Below are 24,449 nucleotides of genomic sequence, written 5' to 3' on the forward strand. Positions count from 1 at the left end.
TCCTACTTGTCGTGGGGATGGAGGGGGAGACCCGGCGAGCTCAACGCCCATTCCTCGAGGACAACAGGGCCAGCGGGTGATCCAAGTGGTCGATGCGGATTTTAGAAGAGGGGGGGGGGGGGACGGGAGAGGAGGCGGCGACGCACCGGTCGTCGAGATCGAGTTGAGCATCGTCCAGTTGTCGCCCGAGCCGAGAAGGTAACCAGGGAAGAGCACCGTGTGGAAGGGAACTGCGGGTGAGGGAAGGGAGGGTCAGTGCGAGGACCTTGAGCAAGGTCGAGTCGAGCGGTCGGGCCGCACCGTTGTCCTGCGCACACATCCACGAGTCAGTCGAGATGCTCGACGAGAGAGGCCAAGAGAGAGAGAGAGAGAGAACGAGAGGACGCACCTTGCCCATGAACTGGTACAGCTTGACGTGCTCCGGGTCGCGCCACCACTGCTTCCACTCGTCCGTGTAGTTGGCCGTGATCGACGGGTAGCCTATCGGCGCGTCAAACTGCGAGAGTGGGTGCGAGGTGTCAGTACGAGGACGTGCGCGGCAAGGGGGAGGAGGTAGAAGAACGGCCGCGACTCACCCACACGTACATGACCTTGTTCTCCCACTTGGCGCCGAGCTCCTTGGGCAACCGCACGCCCCACTCGAGGTCCCTCGTCATGCCGCGGCTCTGGAGCCCGCCGCGGAGCCAGCCGTCGGTGAACGCCTTGCCGTTGGCCGACCACGTGCCCTCGCTCGACGCGCGCTGGACAAAGGCCTCGATCTGGGGCTGCAGCTCGGCGAGCTTGAGGTGCAGGTGCGCCGTCGTGCGCGCGTCGGGTCGGGCGCCGCACGCCGAGCAGCGCGGGTTGACGAGCTCGAGCGGCGACTCGTACGTGACGCTGCAGTACTCGCACTGGTCGCCGCGTGCGCCCTGTCGACAGAGCGAGTCAGTGACGGGTCGAGGCAGGGTCGAGAGAGAAAGGAGGGGAGGGGGGGACGCACGTCGTAGTGGCACTTGGGGCACGTACCCTCGACGTATCGGTCAGCGAGGAAGCGCTTGTCCTTCTCGCAGTACAGCTGCTGGTTCTCGTGCTCCTCGAGCCAGCCGTTGTTGTACAGCTTGAGGAAGATGTCCTGGCAGATCCTGTACACGTGGGTCGAGGTCAGCTCTGCTGGCTCGAGCGAGAGAGGGAGGGAGAGAGATGGACGCACTCGGTCTGCTTGGGCGTCGAGGTGCGGCCAAAGTGGTCAAAGCCGATCTCGAACCACTCGTACGAGTCGGCGTGGATCTTGTGGTCTGCGCGAGGAGAGCGGGTCAGGTCCCGAGCGCTCGACTGCTGACGACGAGGGACGCACACTTGTCGCAAAGCTCCTGCGGGCTCACGCCCTCCTTGGCCGCCATGACCTCGGTCGTCGTGCCGTACTCGTCAGTGCCGCAGATCTGTGTGTGTGTGCGCGAGGGGGACTCAGTGTATGGTCGTCGGCCGAGCGCAAAGAGGACGAGTGGTCGACGGACGTAGAGCGTGCGCTGGTTGCGCTGGCGCGAGTAGCGCGCAAAGACGTCGGCCGACAGGGTCGAGCCGATGATGTTGCCTGTGAGAGGTCCAGTCAGCTCTCGCTCGAGCGAACGCAGGGCAGGGCGGTCTGGACGGCCAGGCGGGGAGGGTGGGCGAGAGGAGGAGGAGGAGAAGGGGAGGAGGAGCTCACCGAGATGCGGCGCGTTGTTGACGTAGGGGAGCGCACTCGTGATGAGCGTGTTGGACGCATCCTTGCTCGGCAGGCTGTGCGGGCAACGAGGTCAGCCGGCTCGGACAAGCGGGACGAGGAGATGAGGACGGGCGGACGTGATTCCCTGCTCGTCGCGGAAGTCCTTGAGCTCGATGCCGGCCTTGATGCGCCGGGTGGACGACTCTGCAGGCGCCTTGGGGAACGGAGAGGCCATCTTGAGCGGTGAGAGCGAGGTGGGAAGGCGAGAGCGACTCTCTCGCTCGGCGGCCGCGGAGTCAAAAGCTCTCTCTCAGTGCGCAGAGCTGCTCGTCGACTCGGCCACTGTGATGCAAAGGGAGCGCTGAGATTACTGGCGAGGCAATAGCGAGACCGGATCTATGAGAGGGGATGCAAAGTGGGAGGACGTCGATGACGAGGAGAGGAGAGAGGGGGAGGGTCCGTCGCATCGCAGCGGATAAGTACAGGGAGGGGGGGTCGAGCCGTCTATGGGTGGTAACGAGAAGCGAAGTCTATGTAAGGTGGGTGAGCGAGCGCCTCGGCGCAGCGCTCAGGCAAAGTCCGCCGACCTGCCCTCGCTCGGCGGCAACGGCGACGGTCCTGCGCCCGACGCGCGTGCGGCGCCTGGTCCCGGCGCACCCTCGTGCGCCGACGACTCGCCGCCGCTCGAGCTCGTCGACATGGCGTCGTCGTACCCGGGCGGGTTGAACGACAGGGGCGTGATGCCGCCGCCGAGGAAGCCGCGCGCCGCCACGTCGTACGACGGCACCTGCGACAGGAAGTCGACGGGCGTCATCGTGCCGTGCGACCCGGGCGTCGTCGCCCCCGGCGTCGGCGGGTGCGACCCTGCCGAGCCGGGCCCGCCGCTCCCGAGCGACGGCGACAAGAGCGGCGCGTGCGAGCCGTACACCTGGCGGAACCCGTTCTGCGGGCTCTGCGTCTGCGCCGACTGCTGCTGCGCCGCGTTGGCCGGGCTCGCCATGCCAGGCGACGCCGAGACGGGTGACGCGCCCGCCGAGTTGCTCATGAGCGGGTGTGTGTGCGTCACGCTCGACAGCGGCGGCGTGTCGATCTGCAGCGGCGGTCGCGGCACGTGCCCGGACGGCCCTGCTCGTGCGGCGTGCGCTGCGAGCGCGCTCGACAGCGCCGAGGGCGACGGCGCGCCCGAGGGGAGCTCGCTGCCCGGCGTCGACCCTCGCCGCGAGTCGGGTGCGGCCCCGCTCCCGCCGCCCGCGCTCCCGCCGCCGCCGCCGCCGCCGTGGTGGTTCAGGTGCAGCGCGTCGCGCAGGTTGCTCGACGAGCTGTTGCGCGAGAACGCCGTGAGGGGCCGCAAGGGCTTGGGGAAGTGGAGGTTGAAGAAGCTCGAGTTGTGCGAGCGCGACAGGGACGGGCGCTCGTCCTGCGCAGCAGCCGGCGTGCCGGGCGTCATGGGCGACATGGGGATCGAGGATGAGCCGGCGTCGGAGCGCGCGCCCCGTTCGGGACTCGAGGCGCGCGAGCCGGCTCGAGAGGATGGGCGGGACGAGGGTCGACTGCCCGGGCGCGACGACGGCGTCGAGTGCGCCGGCGAGTTGCCCTCGCCGCTGTTGACGTTGAGCGAGCTGAGGAGCTCCGAGTCGACCCAGTTGCGGTGGTCCTCGGGGTGCTCGTCGGCGGGCTCGGGCGGCGGCGAGGCGGTCGCGGGCGTGGCGGCGCCCGAGCTGCGGCGCGACGCGTTGTTGCTGTTGCTGAGCGACGACAGGGCCGAGAACGTGCTGAGGCCGTGAAAGCCGCCGTGGTGGCTGTTGCGCCGGTCGGGCGACGCAGGGCGGGACGGCGGTCGAGACGCCGGCGGCGAGATGCCCGGCGTGCCGACAGGCGTCGTGCGCGAGCTCCACGGCGTCGGCGCAAAGCCCGACGAGGCCGAGAAGTAGCCGGCCGTCTCGGCGTTGGCGACGCGGTCCATGACGTGGTCCTGGTACGACGGGAGGTCGACCTGCGGCAGGGCCGAGTGGGCGAGCGCGCCCGACGCGCCGAACAGGAGGTTGCGCGACCCGGCCGACGCGAGACGAGCCTCCTCGACGAGGCACGACGCGAGGATGTGGATCGGGAGGGCGCAGCGCAGCTCCGAGACGTGGCCGTCCGGGTTCTTGATGAAGGCGGACCACTTGATCTTGTGGTTGACAAAGATCGGGTGCACGCTGTGCGACGGCGCCGTCCAGATGGGCACCTGCACGTCGACGACGACGTCGACCTCGGTATCCTGCCCGTCATCGACGAGCGGCTCGTCGGCCGTCGCCGAGTTCATCGGGTGCGGCGTCGCGACGTCGTCGCCCTCGTCCTCGTCCTCGGCGCCGAGCTGGAACCGGGCTCGACGACCGCTGCGCGCGGCGCGGTCGAACGGGAAGCCCGACGCCGATGGCGAGTCGTGAGCGGGCGTGCGCGCGCCGCTCCCGAACGGCGTCGAGACGTTGGGCGTCGAGAAGCCAGGCGTCGTCGGCGTCATGACGCCCATCGACGAGAGCGACGCCGACGACTCGATGCGCGGCGCCGGCGTCGTCGTGCCCGACGTCGAGGGCCCGCCGGGAGCGCCGTCCTCGCTAAAGTTGTACTTGACGACGGTCGCGTCGCGCGCCTCCGAGTGGGTCGAGCTCTTCGAGTACACGGTCGTGTGCTCGCGGATCGTCGTGATGAGCGACACGATGCGGATGCCCTTGGCGAGCGGCGAGAACTTGACGGCGACCGGGATCGTGTCGCCCGCGGCGTACGCCTTGTGCGGCAAGGTGAACGAGTACATGACCTTGCCGGGCCACGTGTTTTCTGCGAGCAGGGGCGAGCGTGAGTGACCGTCGAGGCTGCGAGAGAGAGAGAGAGAGGCGTCGACGGACCGATCTCGAGCGTCTGGTTGAACTCGACGGCGTCGGCGCCAAAGCTGCGCGAGATGCGGACGACCTTGCGCGCCTTCCAGTCGGCGGCGGTAAAGCCCGGGCGTTGCGCGATCGCCTTGAGCTTGTACTCGATGATGCCCGTGCCCGAGTAGGTGCGCAGGCTGGCCGGGAGCGAGCCGGGGACGGTGAGGGAAAAGGGAAAGACGTGACGGCCGGCCTTGAGCGTGTGGACGTGGTGGTGCTCCTTCTTCGAGTCCTCGCGGCTCGTGTGCGACGACGGGTTGAGGAAGTTGAAGTCGTGGAAGAAGAGCGGGTGGTCGTGGTGGTGAGTCGACGAGTCGCGCCAGCTCACCTTGGCGGCGCCGGTAAAGACGAGCCTGCATGCGCTCGAGAAGTCAGCTCTGTCGTCGTCCCAAGGCTCAGGCTCGGTCGAGGGAGGAGGGAGGACTCACGACACCTCCTTGAGGTCGGTCGCGTGCGACAGGTTGAGGATGAGCTCGCCGTTGAGGGTCGCCGGCTCGAACTCGTCGCCGGTGAAGCCGCGAAGAACGAGGTCGTTCGACTCGAGGTGGATCTCGAGCGGCTCTGGGTGATGGTGGCCGGTGGTCGGCATGGCGGCGAGGGGGAGGCAAGGGACGAGGCCGAGTCGAGGGTGATCAAGGCTCTGCGTGAGCAAAGGGGACAAAGGTGAGCTCTGTTTGATGCAGTGTGTACCCCTGCGCGCAACCTGGCTCGCGGATCTCGGCGTGCGAGATGAGGGAGACAGTGGACGGCGACTCACTCAGGAGGAGGTCCCGCGGCAACTTGACCGCAGCTGGAGGGGACGCGCAATGGGCGGCGCGTACAGGCAACGGTCTGTCTGGACCGAGTGAGGCGGTGCGGCGACTGGCTCGAGCGGCCGAGAGCGGTGTTTGCTGTGTGAGGACGAACGTCAGCTCGATGGGGCGAACGCGAGATGGGCGGCTCCGATGGACGCGCTGCTTGGCCAGACCGCGTTGATGAGACGTACAAGCAGATCTCCACGGCGAACGGGCCTATCCCTCGAGGTGGCGCGATGTGGTCGTTGTCGTCGAGCGGCGAAGTCCGGGGTCGGCCTGGACGACGTCTGGCGAAAAGAGCTTGCGAGACGAGGTGCGGGGCACAGAGCAGAGTTTGCTGGTGCTCGCTGCGCAGGTGGCAGACTCTGGCGGTGCTCGAGTCGAGGTGATGGAGCTTGTCGATGCGAGCGTGAAGCGCAGCCGGCTCAGCTTGCGAAGGACGAACAGGCTGCTCTCGGCTCTCTCCTCTGCTGTAACGAGGACGGGTATGCATTGCTAAGGTCTACTGAGCTCGGGGCGAGGCGGCTCTCTACAGGGCGCGAGGAGAGGGTCTGTGCGGCGCCGAGGACAGAGGAGGGGAACGGGGCAAAAAGTCAGTGCGCGTTGCTGCACTGCAGACGAGAGGGCGACGACGGGCGCACCTAGAGTCCAACGATGAATAGTGCGAGAGGATGGGCGGTGTCGAGGCAGATGCCGAACGAGAGGAAGAAGGTCGTCGGCGTTGAGAAGGTCGAACTGCGACGGCGCCTCGTCGACGAGGTCACGCTCGGCGCGCCCTCTTCGTCGGCGAGCCGATGGCCTCGAGGTCGTCTGCGTCAGCCAAGAGCGTGCGAGGGCGGACCCGCAGGCGAGACGAGGTGATGCCGGCGCAGCGCTTGCTGACCTGGAGGACGTCGAGCTGCGAGGGGCCCGTCGAGGGTGTCAATGGGGCCGTCCGACACGCAAAGGCCCTTCGTGGCAAGGACGAAGAGAGGAGAGAGGGAGGCGTGAAGCAGGACGAGGGGAGGAAAGAGGGAGACGGACCATGTGCGGCGCGATCTTGCTCGGCTGGATCCCGCTCGCGCCGGCGTGACCGCCGTGAAGCCGCCGTGCGAGCGAGTCGGCCTTGAGGCCGAGCATGTCGCGGTGCGCCATGTCGAAGCAGAAGCGTAGGGTCGACTTGCCGGCGAGCTCGGCGAACGGGCGACCACGGTACTTGGAGCGGACGGCGACGGCGACGACGGGTGCGGTCGACGGTGAGAGCGGTGCGGCGGGCAGGACGGAGGAGGGGAGAATGGTGGTCGCGGCGGTCTGGGATGAGGTGGAGGACGAGAGCTTGTCGAGGGAGGTGAGCGCCGACTGGGTGAGGTCGTCCGGGAACTCGGGCCACTCGATGTCGAGGTCGTTGAACGAGTCGTCGCCCATGTCCTCGTCCTCGCCCGCCGACGTCGTGACGACGACCTCAGCCGCCGTCGAGACGATGCTCGATGTCGCCTTGAGCGAGCTGGCGGCGGCGAGAGATCGAGAGGGGACGAGAGCGCAGTCTTGGAGGCGGCTCAGGAGCGGCTTGTGGCCAACGGCGGGTGCATCGAGGGTCGGCTCGAGAGGGTCGAGGTAGGCGCACGATGCCTGCGCACGGATAAGGGGAAATGTCAGTCGAGGAGGCGGATGCGACGCGGCGAGCGAGAGTCGGACGCACGAGAAGAGCCCTCGCCGTCCTCCTCCCGACCTCGCCCTGCAGCTCCCTCGACCTGAACCCGGGCCCTCCCTCGGCCACGATCGCCCAGAACCGGCCCGACAGCTCGCGCAGCTCGTCCTTCTGGCTGCGCGACGACGCGCTCCAGCCCTTGCCGCGCTTGGACGGCGTCTTGGACGGCGAGCCCGGCGCGCCGGCGCACGACTCGACGTCCTTGCGAGCGTCCTTGTCGCGAGCCCACGACTGGAACAGGTTCTTGTACTCGACGAGGATGGCCCGCACGTGATCTCGGACGGCGCACAGGTCGTCGAAGTAGGCCGAGCTCGCCGGCGCGACAGCTTCTCGCCTCGAGGAGGGCCGTGCTCCACGCCCTGCGCCACTCGACGGCGAGGTCCTCGTCGACCTGGAACTTGTGCGCGGCCGCCCACAGGTGCCACTGCGCGCCGACCTCCTTGACGAGCTGTCGGCCCTCCTTGACGATCTCGTCTGCAGGTGGTACGTGCGTCAGTACGTGCAGGAGGGGTGGGTCCGAGACAGGGTCGCCGTCTAGGCGAGGCCGAGAAAGAGAGAGAGAGAGAGAGAGAGAGAGAGAGAGAGAGAGAGAGAGAGAGAGAGAGAGAGAGAGACGTACCCATCGGGTGCCGCCCAAGTCCTCGACCTCGCTCGGCAAAGAAGCTGACACCGGCCGGCGCGTCCTTGCCGTCGTCGTAGAACGTCCAATGAGGCTTGTCCTGGGCTGACGATGAGGACGAGGAGGGCGTGCGCGGCGCACAGGAACGCCGGCATGGAGGTAGCGTGCGTGCTCAAACTGGTGCAGCCAGTTGCAGTACGGCGACAGCTTGATGACGTGCGTTGGCGCATGTACGGCGACGATGCCTGGCGAGGGACGAGAGGTGAGGAAGACGCGGGAGAAGGATCTCGAGGAAGGACGGCGAGACGCACAGTTGTCGGCCGACAAGGTCCACCCTTCATCCACCGGTCCCGACACCTTCTGCCGCCTCGTTGGTACTGCTGACACCGCGGGCGCAGTCTTGTGGAGCGAGAGGGCGGCGTCGGGCGAAAGGAGGTGGGGCCGAGCGGGCGAGTGGGTCGAGACGGACAGGAAGGGCGCGGTCGGCTTGTCGGTCTTGGACAGCCTGGCGGAGAGGTCGATGGCGCGAGGTCTGGCGGGCGTGCGGGGCGTCGTCATGCTGAGGGGGACCCGACGCCGAGGAGGAACGAGGCAAACTGTGGGACGACGAGGTCAGCTGCGGTTGCGCTGCTTGGCCGGGCGGACTGGGCGTACCTGGCGCGGGCTAGGCTGGCATACACGGCTCTGGCAGGTGCGCTGGCTGGCGAGTTGTGCGGGGCGAGGAAGCTTGTTGGTCGACGCCGGGTCACCGCTCGACCTCGGCGGGGCGGTCTTGTGACGGAAGAACGGCGCGCAGACTCGGCGGTAGATGGCGAGTGTGGAGCAGCAGCCAGCAGGTAGCCGGGAGGGTCGAGACGAGGAGGAGAGCCGGCCCACTTCTTCATCTCCCTCCTCGTTCCACCGAGTGTTCGTCCTCGACGACCATGCTCTCGAGGGATGCCCTGCGCGGCTTGATCCGCTCCTACACCGCTGCCGCACCTCCAGCACGCGCAACCCGCTCGTTCGCGTCGACCGTGCGCCGGCGAAACGTCGTCAACGAACTCGAGCAGAGGGGCATGCTCGCAGAGCTCACCAGGTGCGCCCAGGTCTCTCTTTCTGCCCGACAGGAGCGTCGACTGACCTCTCTCACACCGCCACAGCCAACGCGCACGTCAGCACGTCGAGTCGCCAACGACCGTCTACCTCGGCGTCGACCCGTCGGCTCGCTCGCTCCATGTCGGCAACCTGCTCGCCCTCATCGGCCTGCTCCACTTCCGCCTCCAGGGTCACAACGCAGTCGCTCTTGTGCGTCCCTCGGCCGGTCCCCCTCTCGCCCTCGAGTCACACTCACACTGACCTCGCTCCCCCTCCTCCTCCTCGACGCGCTCGTGCGACAGATTGGCGGCGCAACCGGCGCCATCGGCGACCCATCCGGCCGCTCGACCGAGCGCAACGCCCTTTCGCCCGACACGCTCGCCGCCAACGTCGAGGGCATCACCAAGCAGCTCACGGCCTTTCTCGACCGCGGCGTCGCGTTTGCCCAGTCGCGCACCCGGCCACGGTTCGGCGGCGACGGCGGCGAGGGTGCGGACGAGAAGAGCGAGGGCTCGGTGCGGATCGTCAATAACTTGGACTGGACGGGCGACATGAGCTTGCTCGAGTTCTTGAGCACGGTGGGCAAGATGGCGCGCGTGTCGACCATGCTCTCTCGCGAGAGGTGCGTCCCCGCCCCTCTCTCTTTCTCGTCTCGACGAAGGCCTGACCTCTCACTCACACGCCCGCAGCGTCAAGTCCCGCCTCGACTCGTCATCGGGCATCTCGTTCACCGAGTTCTCGTACCAGCTCCTCCAGGCGCACGACTTTCTGCGGCTGCACCGCGACCTCGGGTGCACGATGCAGCTCGGCGGCTCGGACCAGCTCGGCAACATTGTCAGCGGCGTCGACCTCATCCGCCGGGCCAACTTTGTCGACGCGGCCGGGTTGGCGGGCGAGGGCGCGAGTGGTGGCGCGAGCGGCGACGAGGCGAGGGACGACCCGGCGTTCGGGCTCACGTTCCCGCTGTTGACGACGGCGGCGGGCGACAAGTTTGGCAAGAGCGCCGGCAACGCCGTGTGGCTCGACCCGAGCATGACGTCGCCGTTTGACCTGTACCAGGTGCGCCCCCTCCCTCCCTCCTCTTAGCGCCCGAGCCGGCCCCTGACGCTCCTTGCGCGACGCAGTTCTTCCTCCGCACGACCGACGACGAGGTCGACAAGTACTTGCGCATCTTTACCTTTATGCGCATCGGCGAGATCGAGGGCATCATGTACGACCACAAGGCGCGTCTCGCCTCGCCCCCCTCGCCTCGCCTTTCTCGACGTCCCTGACCGACGCCTCGTCCTGCAGGCCAACCCCAAGAACCGCATCGCGCAAAAGGTGCTCGCCTCTGAAGCGACCGAGCTAATCCACGGCCGTGCGTCCTGCGCTCGCCCCTCTCCCTCTCCTTCGCGGACCCAGAGCTCACCTCGTCGCCCGCAGCCGAGGGTCTGCGCCAAGCGCTCGCCGCGACCGACGTCTTTTACGGCGCGACCCTGTCGTCGTCGAGCGTGACGGCCGACGTCATCAGTGCGCTCGACGGCTCGTCGACGGCGCTCGTGCCCATCCCGTCCCTCTTGACGAGGCTGCCGAGGGCCGCCTACGTCGGGCAGCAGCTCGAAAAGGTCGTGCTCGCGAGTGGGCTCCTGCCGTCCAAGAGTGCGTCCAGCCTCTCTCTCTCTCCCTTCCTCGAGCCGCACTGACGCATCGTCACCGAGCAGCGAAAGCGCGCCAGGCGGTCCAGTCGGGCGGGCTGCAGGTCAACGGCGTGCGGGTCCCGACCAAGACGGCCAACGTCGTGCTGCGCGACGAGGACTTGCTCGATGGGCGGCTCGTCGTGCTCAAGGCGGGCAAGCAGGGGCACAGGGCGGTGCTGCTCGAGTAGAGCGTGTCGAGGGGAGGGTCGCTCGCTGCAGATACCTTTCGCGCGCTCGTGTCTGGATCTGAGAGAGAGTCATGAGCCTGTTTAGCGAGCACACCAGCCATCTCGAGCGAGCAGAGAGAGGTCGGCGGGAGAGACTCGACTTCATCAGTCTCGTCGTCGGTTGACCTCGTTCCCCTCACTCTCTCCGCTCATGCCGCCACGGGCGCGCTCGGCCAGGACTGCATCGACAGCGACAGCACCCTCCACGCCAGCTACGCCCGACCCACGCGTCCCCACACCTTTCGCGCCCTTGTCCCTCCCCGGCAGCGCGTCGCTCCCGCTCGGCGCGAGCAACCAGCCGGGCTACTGCCTCTCGAACCCGCTCTTCTTCCTCTCGGACGCGTGGATCCCGCCCCTGCGCGCCGACGTCGACGCGCTCCTCGGCGCGTTCGCCGAGGGCTACCCGGCCGCGCCGAGGTACAGCCCGTACGAGGTCATGCGCCGCCTGTGGGAGGGCATGGGGTGGAAGTGGGTTCACTTGCTCGGCGTGCCCCAGAACGGCACCATGAGGGGGCCTTGGGGAGACTCGGTCGTGCGCGCGTTTCTCGGTGAGTCGTTCTCGTCCTCTCGCTCGTCCCGGCGTCTCCTCTACCGCACGACGGCAAAGGGGTACTGGTGCAGTCGGTGGTCTTGTTCTGACCCATCCATGACCCACAGAGCACCTCAACCCGACCGTGGCGCCGCTCCGTCAAGCCGCCGCCTTCCTCGCCCTGCACCTGTTCGTCCTCACCCAGCCGGCGTCGATGCAGCGCATCTTCCTCAAGGTCGACCCCGGTGAGCACCAACTGTCTCTCTCCTTCTGCCCCCGCACAGCTCGCTGACAGACCGTACCCCTGCCTGCAGTCATGCTCGAGTACCTCCTCGCGCTCCCCGAGCAGCTCGCGCCCATCCTCGACTCGCCCCTGCGCGCCATGAGCGTCACCGACCTCGACCCGGCCCTCAACGACGCCGCCCCGATCGCCTCCCTCTCCCCTCCCGCCTCTCACGACCTGTCGACCGCCCTGCACGCCCTCCTCACCTCGTCGTCGTTCCACCTCGTCGCCCCAGAAACCTTCCTCCACCCACCGCCCTCGGCCCTCCCGCTCGTGCGCACCGTGCCCAACCCGCGCTGGTTGCGCATGCGCGCACAGCGCGCGCTCGCCATCCTCGGCGCGGCCGACGAGGCGCGCGAGCTCCCGCTCGGCCGCGTCCGCCGCGAGGTGCTCGTCTCGCAGCGCAGGACGAGGAAGCGCGGCCGGCCGACTGACGGCGCCGACTTTGGCGACGACGATGACGACGATGATGATGAGGAGGAGGAGGAGGAGGAGGAGGACGAGGACGATGAAGGTGGGAGCGGCGAGGGCGAGAGCGGCGAGGGAGGGAGCGGCGCGAGCGACGAGGAGCGCAAGGACGAAGAGGAGGAGCACCCGGTCATGGTCAAGGAGTGGGACGTCGACGCCCTCGCGCGCCTCGGCGCGTCGTACCGCTCGGCCAAGCGCGTCCGCGTCGATGGGCCCGGCAACGAGCGCTCGTCGCTCCTCGACCCGGCCTTTGCCCTCCAGGCCGACGTCCTGCGCGAGGCCCAGAGGCGCACGCGCGACGCCCTGCGCGACGTCGCTGCGCGTGGACTGCTCGGCGAGGAGGTCGAGGACGCCGAGGACGGCGACGGGAGCTTGCTGAGGCTGCTCGACGGCGAGGGAGGCGCGAGCGGCGGCGAGGGGGAGGAGGGCGAGGGGGAGACGGCGGGCGGGGCCGCCTTGCGCGACTTTGCCGACTCGCTCAGGGGCCTGCTCGACGTGAGGGACAGGATGCGCGAGGCTGTGTAGCTCGACGTGCAAGCGCTTTGTGCCGTTCGTCGCGCTCGAGGAGAGCGACTCTGCAAGAAGCCTCGCCGTGCAACGAGAGAAGGAAAGCGCTCGAGAATGCGCTTTGCAAGATCGGTGACTGCTACTGAAAGATGTCGTCTTCGCTCCCCATGTCCATCGCCTCTTCGCCCTCGCCGTCGAGCACGACCGTCTCGGTCTCTCGCCCCACCGGCAGCGGCGCGCCGTCGACGTCCTCCTCTGCTGCCGCCGCGACAGGCGCACCATCGACGTCGTCATCGAGCGCGATAGGCGCCCCGTCGACCTCGTCGCCGTCAAGATCGAGCGGCGCGCCGTCCAGCTCGAGCTCGACCGGCGCGCCATCAACGTCGTCCTCGCCGCCGCCGCCACCGAGCTCGACAGGCGCGCCGTCGACGTCGGCGTCGACCTCAGATTCGGGCTCAGGCGCGGCAGGAGCGAACGAGGCGGCCTTGAAGCTCGGCTTGAAAGCGCGCGAGGACGGCTCGGCGAGGGCGTCGGCCGCGACCGGTGCTTGGGCAGGTGCCTGGCTGGGCGCGACGGCCGACTCGCCATGCATGTCGACGTCTGCTGAGGGCGCGCTGTCGGTCGACGGCTCGAGCGCAGAGGAGGGAGGGAGGACGTCGAGACCGGCGAGTCGGCGCTTGAAGTCGTCGATGACGGACGGCTCGAACACGATCCAGTCGTTGGCCCACACGTCGAGGACCTGCGTCGAGAGGGTGCGAGATGTGAGTGCGCCGGGGCGACAGGAGAGAAAGAGAGAGGGGGCGAGAGAGAGAGAGGGTCCGAGAGCGCACCTTCTCGATCAGGCCGCGGAACTGCTCGGCCTTGAGCCGTCCAGGGAAGCTCAAGTAGATATCGCCGAGGTGGTCGAACACGGCGGGGAGCTTGCGCTCAAAGATGGACCGGTACGTCCACGCGTTCGGGACCGACGCGGCGCTGTTGTGCAGGATGTCGGACACGAGGTGGAGCCGGGCGAGTTTGCGCGGGACGGGCGTCGAGTCGATCGTGAGGGAGCAGACGAGGAGGTCGGCGATCTGTGCGTCGACACAACGACAAGATCAATGCCGTCCGAGAGGGAGAGTGGAGAATGGGCGAGACGGTCGACGCACGTAATCGGCGCTGTCGGCATGCTCGAGCGCAAAGCTCATGCCCCTCGCGATCTTGTCCCTCGAGCTCGTGAGGCCCCGCAGCAGGCTCGTGAAGCGGCGCTCGGCGAGCGGGCTCAGGTGGCCCTTGCCGACCCGGTCGTCGTCCGAGTACTCGCTCGAGTCGGACGAGTAGATGGACGCCTTGCCCTGGAGGAGGGGGAGGAGCGTCAGGGGCACGAACGAGGAACGAGAGTAAGCGAGAGGAGGAGGTACCTCGTCGTCAAAGCTGGCCACCAGAGGAGGCTCGTAGGACGGGTCGACGAGCATGCGGAAGTAGTGGTAGCTCGGGAGCTGTTTCGCAAGGAGAGTACCGTCAGTCCCACACGGCGACACAGCTCAAGGAGAGATAGAGAAAGAGGGCGCACCTTGTCGTCCCGCAAGAAGTCGAACCGCGCATTGTCCCGCTCCTTGTCCTTGAGCACCTCCTCGAACTGCCGGCCGTTGTCACGCACGCGCTTGGCGACGGCGACGAGGAACGGCTCGTCGACACCCTCCTCGAGCTGCGGCCATGCACGCGTGCGAGGCGGCGACCGAGAGTGCGAGCGGGCGCGCTTCGAGGCCGACGACGGGCCCCCGGCGGCCTTGGCGCGCAGGAACTCGTGCGGGTCGAGGTCGGGGCTGAGGGACCGCGAGCGGGCGCGGTGCGACGATCGGGCGTCGTAGTCGGGCTCTGTGCGTGCGAGGCCGTTAAGACGGAGCGAGTCAGTTCCGTTCGGCGAACCGCATCTCGCAAGGCCCTGGGGACGGCGCGACGCACCGTAGATGGCCGTGGCCGGTATCGGGACCGCCTTGCCCCAGCCAATCTTGAGCGTGTTGTCGCCCCACTCGGCGCCGTCCATCTCCTTGGCGGCGCGCTCGGCGTCGGGTCGGCGGAGGAAGGCGACAAAGCCGCCGAGCTTGCGGCCGCCCATCGCGGCGAGGTGGCCCGAGTCGAGACGAGGCCACATGATCTGCAGGAGAGTTCGAGCGTGAGTGCGAGGCTCGAGGGCAGTCACGAAGAGAAGGCGAGGAGAGCGGGCGCACCTTGACGCTCCCGACGGGTCCGAACTGGGCGAACAGCTTGCCGAACGACTGCTCGGTGACGTTGGTCGGCAGGCCGCCGACGTGCAGGTTGGTCGTGAGCGGGTCGCCGACGTCGTACGAGCCCGTCAGGACGGGCGCGTGCTCGCGAGCTGCGCGCAGGGAGCTGCACGTCAGAAAGGTCGGCGAAGGAGGGTACGAGAAGGCTCGGCGCACCTGCGAGTGCCGTGATAGACGAGCCGACTGCAGGGTGACGAGAGAGTCGGTCGAGAGGCTCGGGCAAGAGGAAGAAAGGAATGGGGCGCACCTCGTCCCGCCGTCTGCTTGAGACGCTCCTCCCTTGCCGCCTGGTCTCTGCCACCGCCGCACGCGCCGAACGAGGATGAGGATGAAAGGGGAGGCGACGTAAAGTCAACAACCGACTCGAGGACGACGAGGAAGGACGCCGTCTCGGGGCGGACGAGGCCGCGAGGACGAGGGCGAGCGAGGAGGGAAAGGGGAGGAACCTCTTGAGCTGCTCGAGGAACGTGTCGCCTGCGCGCTTCTTGCGTACCGATACGACAGGTGCTTGAGCCTGCGACTGTGCGCAGGCGTCCCTTGCCAGAGTCAGGCTCACGCGGGGCGAGAGACGGTCTCGAGGGACAGAGAAACCGAGTGCGCACCTCGTCCTCGTCGGCCATGAGCGACGCCGCCGTCGCCCTCGGCTGGTTCTTGGGCACAAACGCCGCCGCCTGCGGCTGCAGTGCCGCCCTCGACGCGCTCGGGGTCGGCGCGGCAGGCGCAGGTGCCGGCGCCGCCTGCTCAGGCTGCGGCGGTCGCCCGGCGAGCGGGTCGTACTTCTCGACGCCGCCCGCGCGCACAAAGCCCTTGCCCTTGCTCCTCCCTGCTCCCGCACCGCCCACGCGCGCCCTCGCGCCGCCCCTGCTCGGCCCAACCTCGTCGTCGCCGCCAAAGGCCTCGACGAACTCGTCGTACGCCCTCGCGGCATCGTCGCGCGCCGCCTTGTCGCGCTGTTGCTCGGCCTCGCGCTCGAGCTCAAACTTGGACTTGCGCGTCGTGCCGGTGAAGCGCGCGACCTTGTTGGCGGCGACGCTCGGCGCGGGCTGCCAGGGCCCGGGACGGTCGTCCGAGGTGTCGGTGAGGGCGAGGCGGTGGCGAGGGTCCATGACTGGTGGGGGCGAGTAGACCCTGCTGCTTGGCCTTGAGCTCTAGCCGGCGGGAGGCGAGCAAGGGCGACTGGTTGATGAGGATGTCGAGCCGGCGGCGGCAGAGCGGGGCGCTGGAAGTCGCTCGCTCGTCTCGCACAGAGAGGAAGCGCAGGGTTACAGGACACGCTCGAGAGCTTGTAACAAGCAGGCAGGCGAGGTTCAGGAGTCGGGGCGCGCCTTCTCGGACCTCTCGCTTTCCGGAACCTCCTGGCTCTCGCGACCGTCACGGCGGCACTCGTTCGGAGAGGGTATGATACAGGGCATGCGCAGGTCTACGCAGACCACAGGCGCAGAGGGACGCTCAGTCCATGCGCGCCTTGAGCCACCGCTTCGTCACCTTGTCCTGCGAGGAGGTCGACGAGGGACAGAGTCAGTCGGGGCCGGCTCGTGCGCCCTGACGCCGAGAGACAGATAGAGAGGAACAGCGGCGACGCACCTTTTCGATGATCCACACGACGGCGCCCCATCCCGAGTAGGCGTCGCGGTCGACGGCGTTGAGGAGCGTCTGGCTCACCGTCTCGAACAGGTCCTCGGGCTCGAGGTCGGGCTCCCACAGCGACTCGGCCATGCCGAACAGCTTTTCGGACGCCGTGCCCGACACGACAAAGTCCTGTGAAGGGCGAGGCGGGAAGAAGTGGGTCGAGGCGAGAGAGGTGGAGGAGGGAGGGGGACAAGGAGGGAACACGGTCAGCGACTGAGGGAGCGAGAAAGGGCCAGAGAACAAGGGGGGGAACGCACCTTTGCAAAGTTGATGCAGCCGATGAGGTCGGTCGCGGCGATGAAGGGCTCGTCCTTGCTGTTGAGGCCTGCGAGTAAGAGGAGGGCCGCGCAAGCCGCCGAGGTGAGCGTCGCCTCGCGCCGCGCACACAGCCCAGAGGAGGCGAGGAGAGGGGGCGAGGACGGACCTGCGACGACAGGCTCGACAAAGTACGGGCCAAAGCGGCGCTCGTACAGGGTGCTCGACACGAGGTGGCAGAACGTCTCGGGTTCGATGGTGCGCTCCTCCTTCATGCCATACAGGTTGACGCGCTGCCGGAGCTTGTCGCGCACCGTGATCGTGTCGGATGCGAGGCCGGGCAGGCCAAAGTAGGTGCGGTCGGTTGCCGGGAAGACCTGGTGGGTGCGAGGCCGTGGTGAGTGCGAGGTGGGGGGGAGAGAAGGCGAGGAGAGAGCGAGAGAGAGCGAGGGGCGCACCTTTTCAAAGTTGCACGCAACGGTGAGGGCCTGGTTGCCGAGGCGCAGGTCGCACGCGATGGCGACGCAGCCCTTGCCGACCATGGCGATGCAAGAGCCCTGGAGGAGCGAGAGGTCAGCACGCTCGTCGGTAAGAGGGGGAGGGCAGTGGACGCACGCCGTTGAGCTCCATGATGCTCTGCGAGGGTGCATAGCGCGCACAGAGGTCGAGCGGGTCAGTGAGGGCGAGCGAGAGATGGTGACGAGGAGAGGGACGCACCATCTTGGGCGGAACGAGGCGAGGGGGGACTGTCGAGCAAAGGTGGACGGTCTGGTGGGCAGCAGTAGTGCTCTGTGCGAGTCTGTCGAGGTCGAGTGCGGTGGTTGCGAGAGGTTGACGACGCCCCGTCTCCTCCTCGACCACCACACGCTGACGACGACTCGTCTCCCTCGGGCGACCTTGCTGCCCGGTCAGCTGCCACCACGCATTGCTCTGGACCCTCTCTGTCCTCGAGCGAGCCTCATCCGTGGCGTCGTCTCTGCTACGTTTCCTGCTTTCGCTCGCTCCGAGTCGCCTCTTGCTGTCGCGCTCACAGCAGGCTCTCGCTCGGCTGGGACGGGTACTCAAGAGGTATTGCATGGACGGTATGTACGGTACTTGGAGAGAGAGGGCGCTTCAAACTCGCTCGCTCGCTCAGGCCGACTTGGTGCCAGCCGTCGCCGCGTCAGCCGACGCCGCGTGGCCGCTCTCGCGCACGTCCTCGGCCTTGCCCTCCTTGGTGGTCGCAGCAGCCGCCGGCTTGGGCTCGTCGTCCTCGGCCGGCTTGTTGAAGGCGCCGTCGTCGTGCGACGCGTCGTACTGGCGGCGCTTCTCGGCGAGCTCGCCCGTGTCGCGCTCGTGCGCCTGCTGCACCAGCTCCGGGTTGTGCGTGAGCTGCTCGAGAGGGAGGGGGACGCAAGGACGAGTCAGTGCGTGCTCTTCTGAGCTGCGACGAGCGAGAGGGGGGGGAGGGCGACGCACCTTGCCCTTGATCTTCTCCTCCATGGCCTTCAAGCGGTCCGGGAGCCCGCCGCCGCTCGGCGCCTGCGGTCCGTACCCGAGCTTGCCCGCGTGCTCGCCGTGGTACTCACCGTCGTCCGGCTTGGCCGCAGCCGCGTCGGGCGCGGCGGCGTCGGTCGTCGAGGTCGGTGCCGGCGAGGCGTCGCGGTGCGAGTCGGCCTTGTTCAGCGACGCCGTGCGCTCGGCGTTGGCGGGCGGGGCGTCAATCGTCGTCGACGGGGCAGCGGTCGTCGACGACGTCCGCTCAGCAGCGGCGGGCGTGACGGGCTCCTTGGCGGCGACGGCGCCCGGCTCGTGGTGGGGCGCGACGTGCTCCTTGGGCGTGACGGCGGCCGCAGCGGCGCCAGTCTCGTGGTGGTGGGTGTGCGAGGTCGTCGAGTCGAGGGGCGCAGCGTCGCCAGTGTCGCGCTGCCACTGGTGGTGCTGGTCGGCGGGAGAGTACGACCTGCGGCGGGGGCACGAGGGAGAGAGAGGAGAGAAGGTCAGTGCGCGGCTCGAGCTCGTCGGCTCGAAGCTTGTCTCGCGGACGCACATGATCTAGTTTGGTGCGAGCTTGTGCTTGTAGTGAGGAAAGAGGAGAGGGAAAGCCGGTTCCCGCCCAAAGTTGTCACGAGAGAGCCTCCCTCCCGCTCGACGAGCGTCATTCGAGGCCGACCCCGCCGTCGTCCTTCCCGACGCGTGGGCCCCACTTTGCAGGCGCGTCGCCCGCCCAACTCTGGCGTGTCTCGGCTGCGCCGGTCTGGCCAGTCGAGGACGTCCGCGGCCGCCGCAGCAACGAGCTGCTCCTCCTCAAGCGCTGCCTCGTTCGCATCGTGTGTGCACTGGCTTTGCCTTGTGCGGGCTCGCGTCTTTCGAAAACGCCTCGAGTCGTGGTGCACGATGCAGTCGCGGGTCGCAGGCCGAGGATCTGAGCTCGTGAGCTCAAGCGAGGAAGAGAGGTGCGAGCGCGGGCGAGGAGCTTCGACTTGAGAAGGTCCCGCAGGTTCGGCTGTCGTTGCCGCAGCGGCGCAAGGCAGTCTGCTCTCTCCTCAGTGAGGCGTATCAAGCTCTCCTGGGACCCGAGAAACGAGCGAGCGTCAAAAGAAAGGGCTTGCTGAAGCGCAACGGCGCGCGGAGCCGGTCTCGCTGTGCTCCTCTCGGTCGCTCTCGCGACGTGGGAGACGGGCAGCATTGGGCTCGATGACAGCACAAGAACGACAAGGGGGGTACTAAAGACTGCGAGAAGACCGAGAAGGAGACAGAGACCGGTGACGAAAAGATTGAAAGCGACTCGACAACGCCCTCGGAGGCGACCTGGCGACGCCGTCGAGCCCTCGACGACGCCTAGGGGTAACGAGGTGACGACGAACGACGCGTTTACTGCTTGGTCGGCGAGCCGTTGTCGCGCCAGACCGACTCGCGAGTGAGGGCGCGCGTCGCCGAGCTGAAGCCGCGCTGCTCGTTGGCAATCGAGATCTGGTCGGCCATGGCCGGCGGCCCGTTGACGATCATGCGCGCCGTGTCCGACAGGAAGAGGGTGTGGATGAGGGCGCCGACGAGCTGCGGGAAGAGGAACGAGTCAGGTTTCGGCTTCGCTGGCTCGAGGAGAAGGAGGAGGTCGCGGCGCACAGTGACGGGGAACGTAGTCAAGGCGGCGAGCGCAGTGTAGCCCGACGACGCAGTGAAGCACTTTAGGGCGAGGGGAGGCACAGAGTGAGTCGCAGAACACGAACGAGGAGAGAGAGGCGGCTCGAGCGCACCTTGGAGCCGTAAATGGCGGCGCACGCGAACCGGCCACCGACGTCGCGAGCGGCGTTGAGCGAGACCGAGTTGACAGCGAACCCGGCAATGATGACGAAGTAGCCGAGGCCGATGGTCCACGGGGCGGAAGGGAGGGCGACGAAGAAGCTGCGCGAGGGAAAGAGAGTGAGCGATTGTCGGGGAAGAGCGCCGCCGAGAGGGCACCCTCGCGTGGCGAGCGTGAGAGAGGGGTATCACATACTTGCACAGGTCGAGGACCGAGAAGACGAGGATCGAAAGGAAGAGGTTGGCGATGACCTCGTTGAGGAACGCCCACCTCAGCTCCTGGCCGACGCCCGGGAACAGCGCGAGGATGCCGGCGGGGCCTGCCGGCGAGAAGATCTGGGCGGGCTTGACGACCTCGAGAGCGGCGACGACCTCCTTGAACTGCTGGTTGTAGATGCCGTAGACGGCGAGGGTTGCGAGGAACCCGCCGAGGAGCTGCGAGAAGATGTAGAACGGCACCTTCCTGATGGGGAAGCCCTTGAACACACAGAAGGCCACAGCTGCACGGGGAGAGTGTCAGAGAGTCCGAGGAGCCGTCGAGAGCGTCGGGACGAGCCGACGCACTGAAGGAGGGCGAAAGGTGGCCTCCCGAGGTCGGCGCGGCGACGATGATGGCGACTGTGGGTGCGCAGACCATGTCAGTTGGTGCACGGTGCCGTAGCGGCCCAAAAGAAAGTGCTCACAAGCGATGCCGAAGGCGTAGGCGAACGCGATCGTGAGGAGGGAACCGTAGCCGGGCTCCTGCGCCGCGGTCGTGACGAGGAACGCCGCCGACGCGCCAATGCCCGCGAAGACGTCTGTGCGGGGGTATCGCCGTCAGTTCTGGTCGTTCGAATGGCCACAAGTCGCGCGAAAAGGCGAGGTCAAGGTTGGGAAGGTTGGGGAGGAAAGCGAGAGGGAGACGCACAGAAGAATACGCCGATGCACTCCGCGATGCACTCCATGAGGAGCGCAGGGCGCTTGCGCTCCCAGTTGACGAGCCAGGTCGGGGGAGCCGGGATCGGCGCGCTGTGGTGGGCGGCGGGTCGCTGCTGGAGGAGGTCGGCGACACCGACTTCGAGGTCGCCATTGGCGCGGTCAAGGTGTCCACGCTGAGCCTGCATGTTGTTCGAGTGGGTGCGTAGGGGCGGTGGGGGCGAGGGAAAGGTGTGGAGTGGAGGGAAAGAGGAGGGGCGGAGAGAGCGAGGCTGGAGTCCCACGTCGTCCTCCTCGTTTGCTGCCAATCTCTCCGGGTGCCCCACTTTGTGTGCGTCGCGAGAGCCTCGCCGCCGCACGGGAAACGCGGCGGGAGCTGTGCAGCGAGCCGCACAAGAATAGCGCGGTGGAGGCCGCGAGGGTTTGAAGCGGGCTCGAACCCGCCGGACCGGCTCGAGCGGCGGCATCCGCAGTGCCGCTTGTGGGCTCGCTCTCGGCTTGCTCGCTCCAGCTGGGAACGTCGCTCGAGCGTGTTCTCACCAGGCTCGTCGTTGCGCTGTCGACTTGCTCGTACCGAGCGCCTGCACCCATGAGACGACGCGGCCGCACCTGGACCTCTCGAGAGCCGATCGCTTCGCCTCTCGTCCTGCGCGCCCCCACCGCGTGCGGCGGGCTAAGTTTGACTTTGCGTGCCATTTCTCCTGCGCGATCGAACGCGTGCAACGTGCGAGGGGTCAGGTGCGCGAGTCTGCTCGGCCGCCGCTCAGGCCCCGCTCTCGACCTTCTCAAGTCGGACGGCCCTGGCGCTCGCGGCACAATGAGGCGCTTTCGCCCCTTCGCAGTCACTGCCCGCCATCGAGCCGCATGCAAAGCCACAGCGGTGTACAGCGAGCGTGCACAAAAGTCCGGCCGGATGGTTGACGATCTCTGCGCCGGTCCGCAGGGGCGAGCGGGCGGAATGATGGGTGGTCCGTGGCGCCTCTTTGTCGTGTCGCGGATGTGGCGGCACCGTTGCCGAGCAAGCTTAAGCGGGCTCCGTCGACGAAAGCGCCAGTCGGCCAGCGCCTGGCTCTTGCGCCGCCTGCCGTCGGCCGCAGACTCAGGGAATCGCTCCCCCGGCTTCGGCTTTCCTGCCGTTCGCTCGTCTGCGTGCGTACTGTGCGCCGGCTTCCTGGCATCGACCTGGCGTTTGAGCGAGCCGAGCCACGTCAGCTGCGCTCGCGAGGTCCGTGCGCTCGCGCCTGCTGCGGTCAACTTTGAGCGCGGTCGGCGCTCGCTTCCCCGCACGCCGATTCGACTTGCGCGCATCATCGCTCGGACAAGCTCTCGAGCTCCTCCTCCTCGCCTCTCGCTCGCTCCCTGCACGCACGCTCGCACCAGCACTACGCACGCCATGCCTGCTCAGCTGTTCCTCCTCGGCACCGGTTTCATCGGCGGCTCTGTCCTCGCCGCGCTCCTCGAGAAGAAGGACCAGTACAACATCGCCGCCTTGTGTCGCGACCCCAAGAAGGCCGACAAGCTCAAGGAGCTCGGTGTGCGCCCCGTCCAGGGTGAGCTCGCGAGCGACGAGCTCATCGCCAAGGAGGCGGCCGAGGCGGACGTGAGCTCCTCCTCCCCCTCCTCCTCCTCCCCCTCCCCTCCTCCTGCTACACCTCCTCCTCCTCCTGTGCCCTTCCTACGGCGCACCCCACAGCTGACCCGCGTGTGACCCCACAGATCATCATGCACATCGCGACGGCCGACGACCTCCCGTCGGTCAAGAGCATCCTCAAGGGCCTCGCCTCGCGCTCGTCGTCGAAGCCGCCAGCCGTGTACATTCACACGTCGGGAACGGGCGTGCTCACCGTCCCGCAGCGCTCGACCGACGTCGTCTTTACCGACAAGGACCCGGACACGCTCGACAAGGAGATTCCCGACCACGCACCGCACCGCGAGATCGACCTCGCCATCAAGGCAGCCGTCGAGAGCAAGAAGCTCAACGCCAAGATCTCGATTGTGCGTCCCCTCGTCGCCCCTGGTACCCAGCCGCGCCCGTACTGACCCTCGCCCGCTTCTCGCGCAGATTCTTCCTCCCTGCATCTACGGCATCGGTACTGGGTGCGTCGCGGTCCTCTTTGCGTCTGGGCGACCTTCCCTGACAGGTCTATTCCTTGCAGCCCGTTCAACAAGATCTCGATCCAGTGCCCGCTGTGGATCAAGGAGGCCATCAAGGAGGGCCACCTCATCAGCCAGTGCGTCCTGCCTCTCGTGGAGCCTATCGAGTCGTCGGACGTTGCCGAGGTCGATCCTGAAGAGGCGGGCAAACCTGTGAGCGCGCGCTGACCTCGAGTTCTCCTCGTCCACGCAGCGGGCCCGACGCGACCTGGAACAACGTACACGTTGAGTCTGGCGCCCTCTGTCGTCCTCTCGACACACACACTGACACGCTACTCCGTCGCGCAGATCAAGAACCTCGTCACCGGGTACCTGGCGCTCCTCGCGCACCTCGAGAAGGAGTCGTCGACCGCGCCGCTGTACGTGTTTGCCGAGACGGGCGTCCACCGGTGGGGCGACATTGCCGACGTCGTCGACCGCGAGCTCAAGCAGCGCAAGCTCATCTCGGGCGACCCGGTCATCGACCCCAAGGGCTCGACCGACACCGAGACGGGCACCCAGAGTCGCGCAACGGCCGAGCTCCTGCGCGAGTTTGGGTGGAAGGTCCAGGACGCGCCGACGCTCGCCGAGTCGCTGCCCGACGAGATCGCGTTCATGCAGAAGACGGGCGCGATCTGAACGATGTCGAGCCGAGGGCGAGCGGGAGCGAGTCGGTCGAGGTCTCTCTCCTTCTCACATTTTGCCGCCCTGGCCCTTCGCACTGTCAATATCCAAGTCGTACTTGCCTGAGCGTGCGGGCCGAGTGCGCGAGAGCGAGATACCGGGAGCGAGAGAACAAGATCGTAAACGCTTCGGCGACTCCCTCGAGCCTCGTCGTTGACCTTCTCAAACCCCTCGCTGGCTTTGTTCGCCTTGTCTGCCGCGGCGAGCTGCTGTACGGCTCGACGAAGCGTCATGGTCCGGTACCTCCGACCGAGACACCGCCAACGAGAGAACGAGACGAGGAACAGTAGGGCTGCGCCGATCCGACGCACGAGCCTCCTCTCGACCTTCTCGACCTCACATCTTCGTGTTCCTCGCCCCGTTTTCCTTTCGCTACTTGCTGTGCAACTCGACGCAGCGTCAGAGAGTGCCTGGCTCGTCGGCGGGACCAGAAAAGTGAGCAGTGCAAAGCGTAGCTATATGCATAGTGCAAAACAGCGCTCGCTCTTCAACAACAGCTCGGTTGATCTAGTTGGTTATGATGTGGACCTAATACCTGTCGCGTAACAAGTCCAATGTCGGCGGTTCGATCCCGCCACTGAGCAAGTAGCTGTACCGCAAGGTGCAGATTACCTTTTGCCGGTCTGGAAGACGAGGACAAGGAAGGCTTCCCCACCTCGTGACGAGCCTCTCGCGCGCCGAACCTGTAGGTGGGACTCCTTTTTGCCCTGCCTGAGCGAAGGAAGCACCCAGAGCCAGCCGTTGGCGAGGACGAGCTGCCGAGAGTTGGTCGCGCTCCAGGTCGCGAGCGGCGACTGCGTCGACTTTGAGCTCTCGCTCCCCACACGGCA

At 67.5% G+C, this 24,449-nt stretch overlaps 10 protein-coding genes and 1 non-coding gene across 11 annotated transcripts in view; 4 read left to right on the forward strand and 7 right to left on the reverse strand.

The window, feature by feature from the left end:
* The window catches only part of RHOBADRAFT_56417 (uncharacterized protein), a gene marked incomplete at its 5' end in the record, with an annotated part of 3,141 nt that extends 1,222 nt beyond the window's left edge, over positions 1-1,919 (reverse strand). The window contains 10 exons of the mRNA XM_018418333.1: positions 147-230; positions 301-307; positions 389-496; positions 576-908; positions 980-1,121; positions 1,190-1,274; positions 1,334-1,418; positions 1,494-1,570; positions 1,685-1,758; positions 1,822-1,919. Of these exons, the coding sequence (XP_018267851.1) occupies positions 147-230; positions 301-307; positions 389-496; positions 576-908; positions 980-1,121; positions 1,190-1,274; positions 1,334-1,418; positions 1,494-1,570; positions 1,685-1,758; positions 1,822-1,919 (1,093 nt within the window). The remainder of the gene's footprint in view (positions 1-146; positions 231-300; positions 308-388; positions 497-575; positions 909-979; positions 1,122-1,189; positions 1,275-1,333; positions 1,419-1,493; positions 1,571-1,684; positions 1,759-1,821) is intronic.
* A 2,397-nt stretch (positions 1,920-4,316) lies between these two features.
* RHOBADRAFT_19008 (uncharacterized protein) lies at positions 4,317-5,182 on the reverse strand (the record flags this gene model as incomplete). Its single annotated transcript, XM_018412463.1, has 3 exons — positions 4,317-4,501; positions 4,570-4,946; positions 5,022-5,182. Coding segments are annotated over 3 exons (723 nt in total), but the record flags the coding sequence as incomplete, so codon positions are not given.
* A 683-nt stretch (positions 5,183-5,865) lies between these two features.
* On the reverse strand, positions 5,866-6,285 carry RHOBADRAFT_56419 (uncharacterized protein; the record flags this gene model as incomplete). Its single annotated transcript, XM_018418334.1, has 2 exons — positions 5,866-5,938; positions 6,029-6,285. Coding segments are annotated over 2 exons (313 nt in total), but the record flags the coding sequence as incomplete, so codon positions are not given.
* Positions 6,286-8,616: 2,331 nt separating this feature from the next.
* Positions 8,617-10,038, forward strand: RHOBADRAFT_40149 (uncharacterized protein; the record flags this gene model as incomplete). Its single annotated transcript, XM_018413688.1, has 5 exons — positions 8,617-8,768; positions 8,833-8,977; positions 9,070-9,389; positions 9,457-9,826; positions 9,892-10,038. The coding sequence occupies 5 exons, from the start codon at positions 8,617-8,619 to the stop codon at positions 10,036-10,038; spliced, it is 1,134 nt and encodes a 377-aa protein (XP_018267854.1).
* Positions 10,039-10,821: 783 nt separating this feature from the next.
* RHOBADRAFT_56421 (uncharacterized protein) lies at positions 10,822-12,509 on the forward strand (the record flags this gene model as incomplete). The annotated part of the gene is made up of 3 exons (XM_018418335.1): positions 10,822-11,218; positions 11,328-11,444; positions 11,514-12,509. The coding sequence occupies 3 exons, from the start codon at positions 10,822-10,824 to the stop codon at positions 12,473-12,475; spliced, it is 1,476 nt and encodes a 491-aa protein (XP_018267855.1). The 3' UTR covers positions 12,476-12,509.
* Positions 12,510-12,550: 41 nt separating this feature from the next.
* RHOBADRAFT_56422 (uncharacterized protein) lies at positions 12,551-15,888 on the reverse strand. Its single transcript, XM_018418336.1, has 11 exons — positions 15,324-15,888; positions 15,168-15,241; positions 14,969-15,015; positions 14,878-14,904; positions 14,665-14,813; positions 14,399-14,591; positions 14,007-14,311; positions 13,855-13,932; positions 13,603-13,788; positions 13,288-13,527; positions 12,551-13,196 (listed from the first exon to the last, which is right to left on the reverse strand). Exons 1-11 carry the CDS (start codon positions 15,825-15,827, stop codon positions 12,597-12,599), a joined length of 2,403 nt encoding a protein of 800 aa, XP_018267856.1. The 5' UTR covers positions 15,828-15,888; the 3' UTR covers positions 12,551-12,596.
* A 282-nt stretch (positions 15,889-16,170) lies between these two features.
* RHOBADRAFT_47512 (uncharacterized protein) lies at positions 16,171-17,235 on the reverse strand (the record flags this gene model as incomplete). The annotated part of the gene is made up of 6 exons (XM_018414996.1): positions 16,171-16,212; positions 16,306-16,479; positions 16,608-16,675; positions 16,775-16,982; positions 17,064-17,162; positions 17,221-17,235. The coding sequence occupies 6 exons, from the start codon at positions 17,233-17,235 to the stop codon at positions 16,171-16,173; spliced, it is 606 nt and encodes a 201-aa protein (XP_018267857.1).
* Positions 17,236-17,657: 422 nt separating this feature from the next.
* RHOBADRAFT_56424 (uncharacterized protein) lies at positions 17,658-18,636 on the reverse strand (the record flags this gene model as incomplete). The annotated part of the gene is made up of 3 exons (XM_018418337.1): positions 17,658-17,976; positions 18,064-18,525; positions 18,631-18,636. The coding sequence occupies 3 exons, from the start codon at positions 18,634-18,636 to the stop codon at positions 17,737-17,739; spliced, it is 708 nt and encodes a 235-aa protein (XP_018267858.1). The 3' UTR covers positions 17,658-17,736.
* Positions 18,637-19,458: 822 nt separating this feature from the next.
* Positions 19,459-20,990, reverse strand: RHOBADRAFT_18985 (uncharacterized protein; the record flags this gene model as incomplete). Its single annotated transcript, XM_018412461.1, has 7 exons — positions 19,459-19,641; positions 19,711-19,770; positions 19,842-19,989; positions 20,084-20,387; positions 20,452-20,505; positions 20,571-20,684; positions 20,795-20,990. 7 exons carry the CDS (start codon positions 20,988-20,990, stop codon positions 19,459-19,461), a joined length of 1,059 nt encoding a protein of 352 aa, XP_018267859.1.
* Positions 20,991-22,195: 1,205 nt separating this feature from the next.
* Positions 22,196-23,124, forward strand: RHOBADRAFT_19038 (uncharacterized protein; the record flags this gene model as incomplete). Its single annotated transcript, XM_018412467.1, has 4 exons — positions 22,196-22,402; positions 22,519-22,797; positions 22,865-22,899; positions 22,959-23,124. 4 exons carry the CDS (start codon positions 22,196-22,198, stop codon positions 23,122-23,124), a joined length of 687 nt encoding a protein of 228 aa, XP_018267860.1.
* A 991-nt stretch (positions 23,125-24,115) lies between these two features.
* Positions 24,116-24,203, forward strand: RHOBADRAFT_t142. The gene has a single exon. It is a non-coding gene; the product is annotated as a tRNA-Ile (tRNA).
* The last annotated feature ends 246 nt before the right edge of the window (positions 24,204-24,449 follow it).

The sequence above is a fragment of the Rhodotorula graminis genome (assembly GCF_001329695.1).
Source record: "Rhodotorula graminis WP1 unplaced genomic scaffold RHOBAscaffold_19, whole genome shotgun sequence".
Taxonomy (NCBI): Eukaryota; Fungi; Basidiomycota; class Microbotryomycetes; order Sporidiobolales; family Sporidiobolaceae; genus Rhodotorula; species Rhodotorula graminis.

What these genes read in the sequence shown, in the direction of transcription:
- RHOBADRAFT_56422 (XM_018418336.1), bottom strand. Translation starts at nt 15,827, where the DNA reads ATGGACCCTCGCCACCGCCTCGCCCTCACCGACACCTCGGACGACCGT. An exon ending in TTCCTCGAGCAGCTCAAGAG is followed by an intron (nt 15,016 to 15,167) that starts GTTCCTCCCCTT and finishes CGGCGGTGGCAG; the next exon opens with AGACCAGGCGGCAAGGGAGG. An exon ending in TCCGCGGCCTGATCGAGAAG is followed by an intron (nt 13,197 to 13,287) that starts GTGCGCTCTCGG and finishes CTCTCGACGCAG; the next exon opens with GTCCTCGACGTGTGGGCCAA.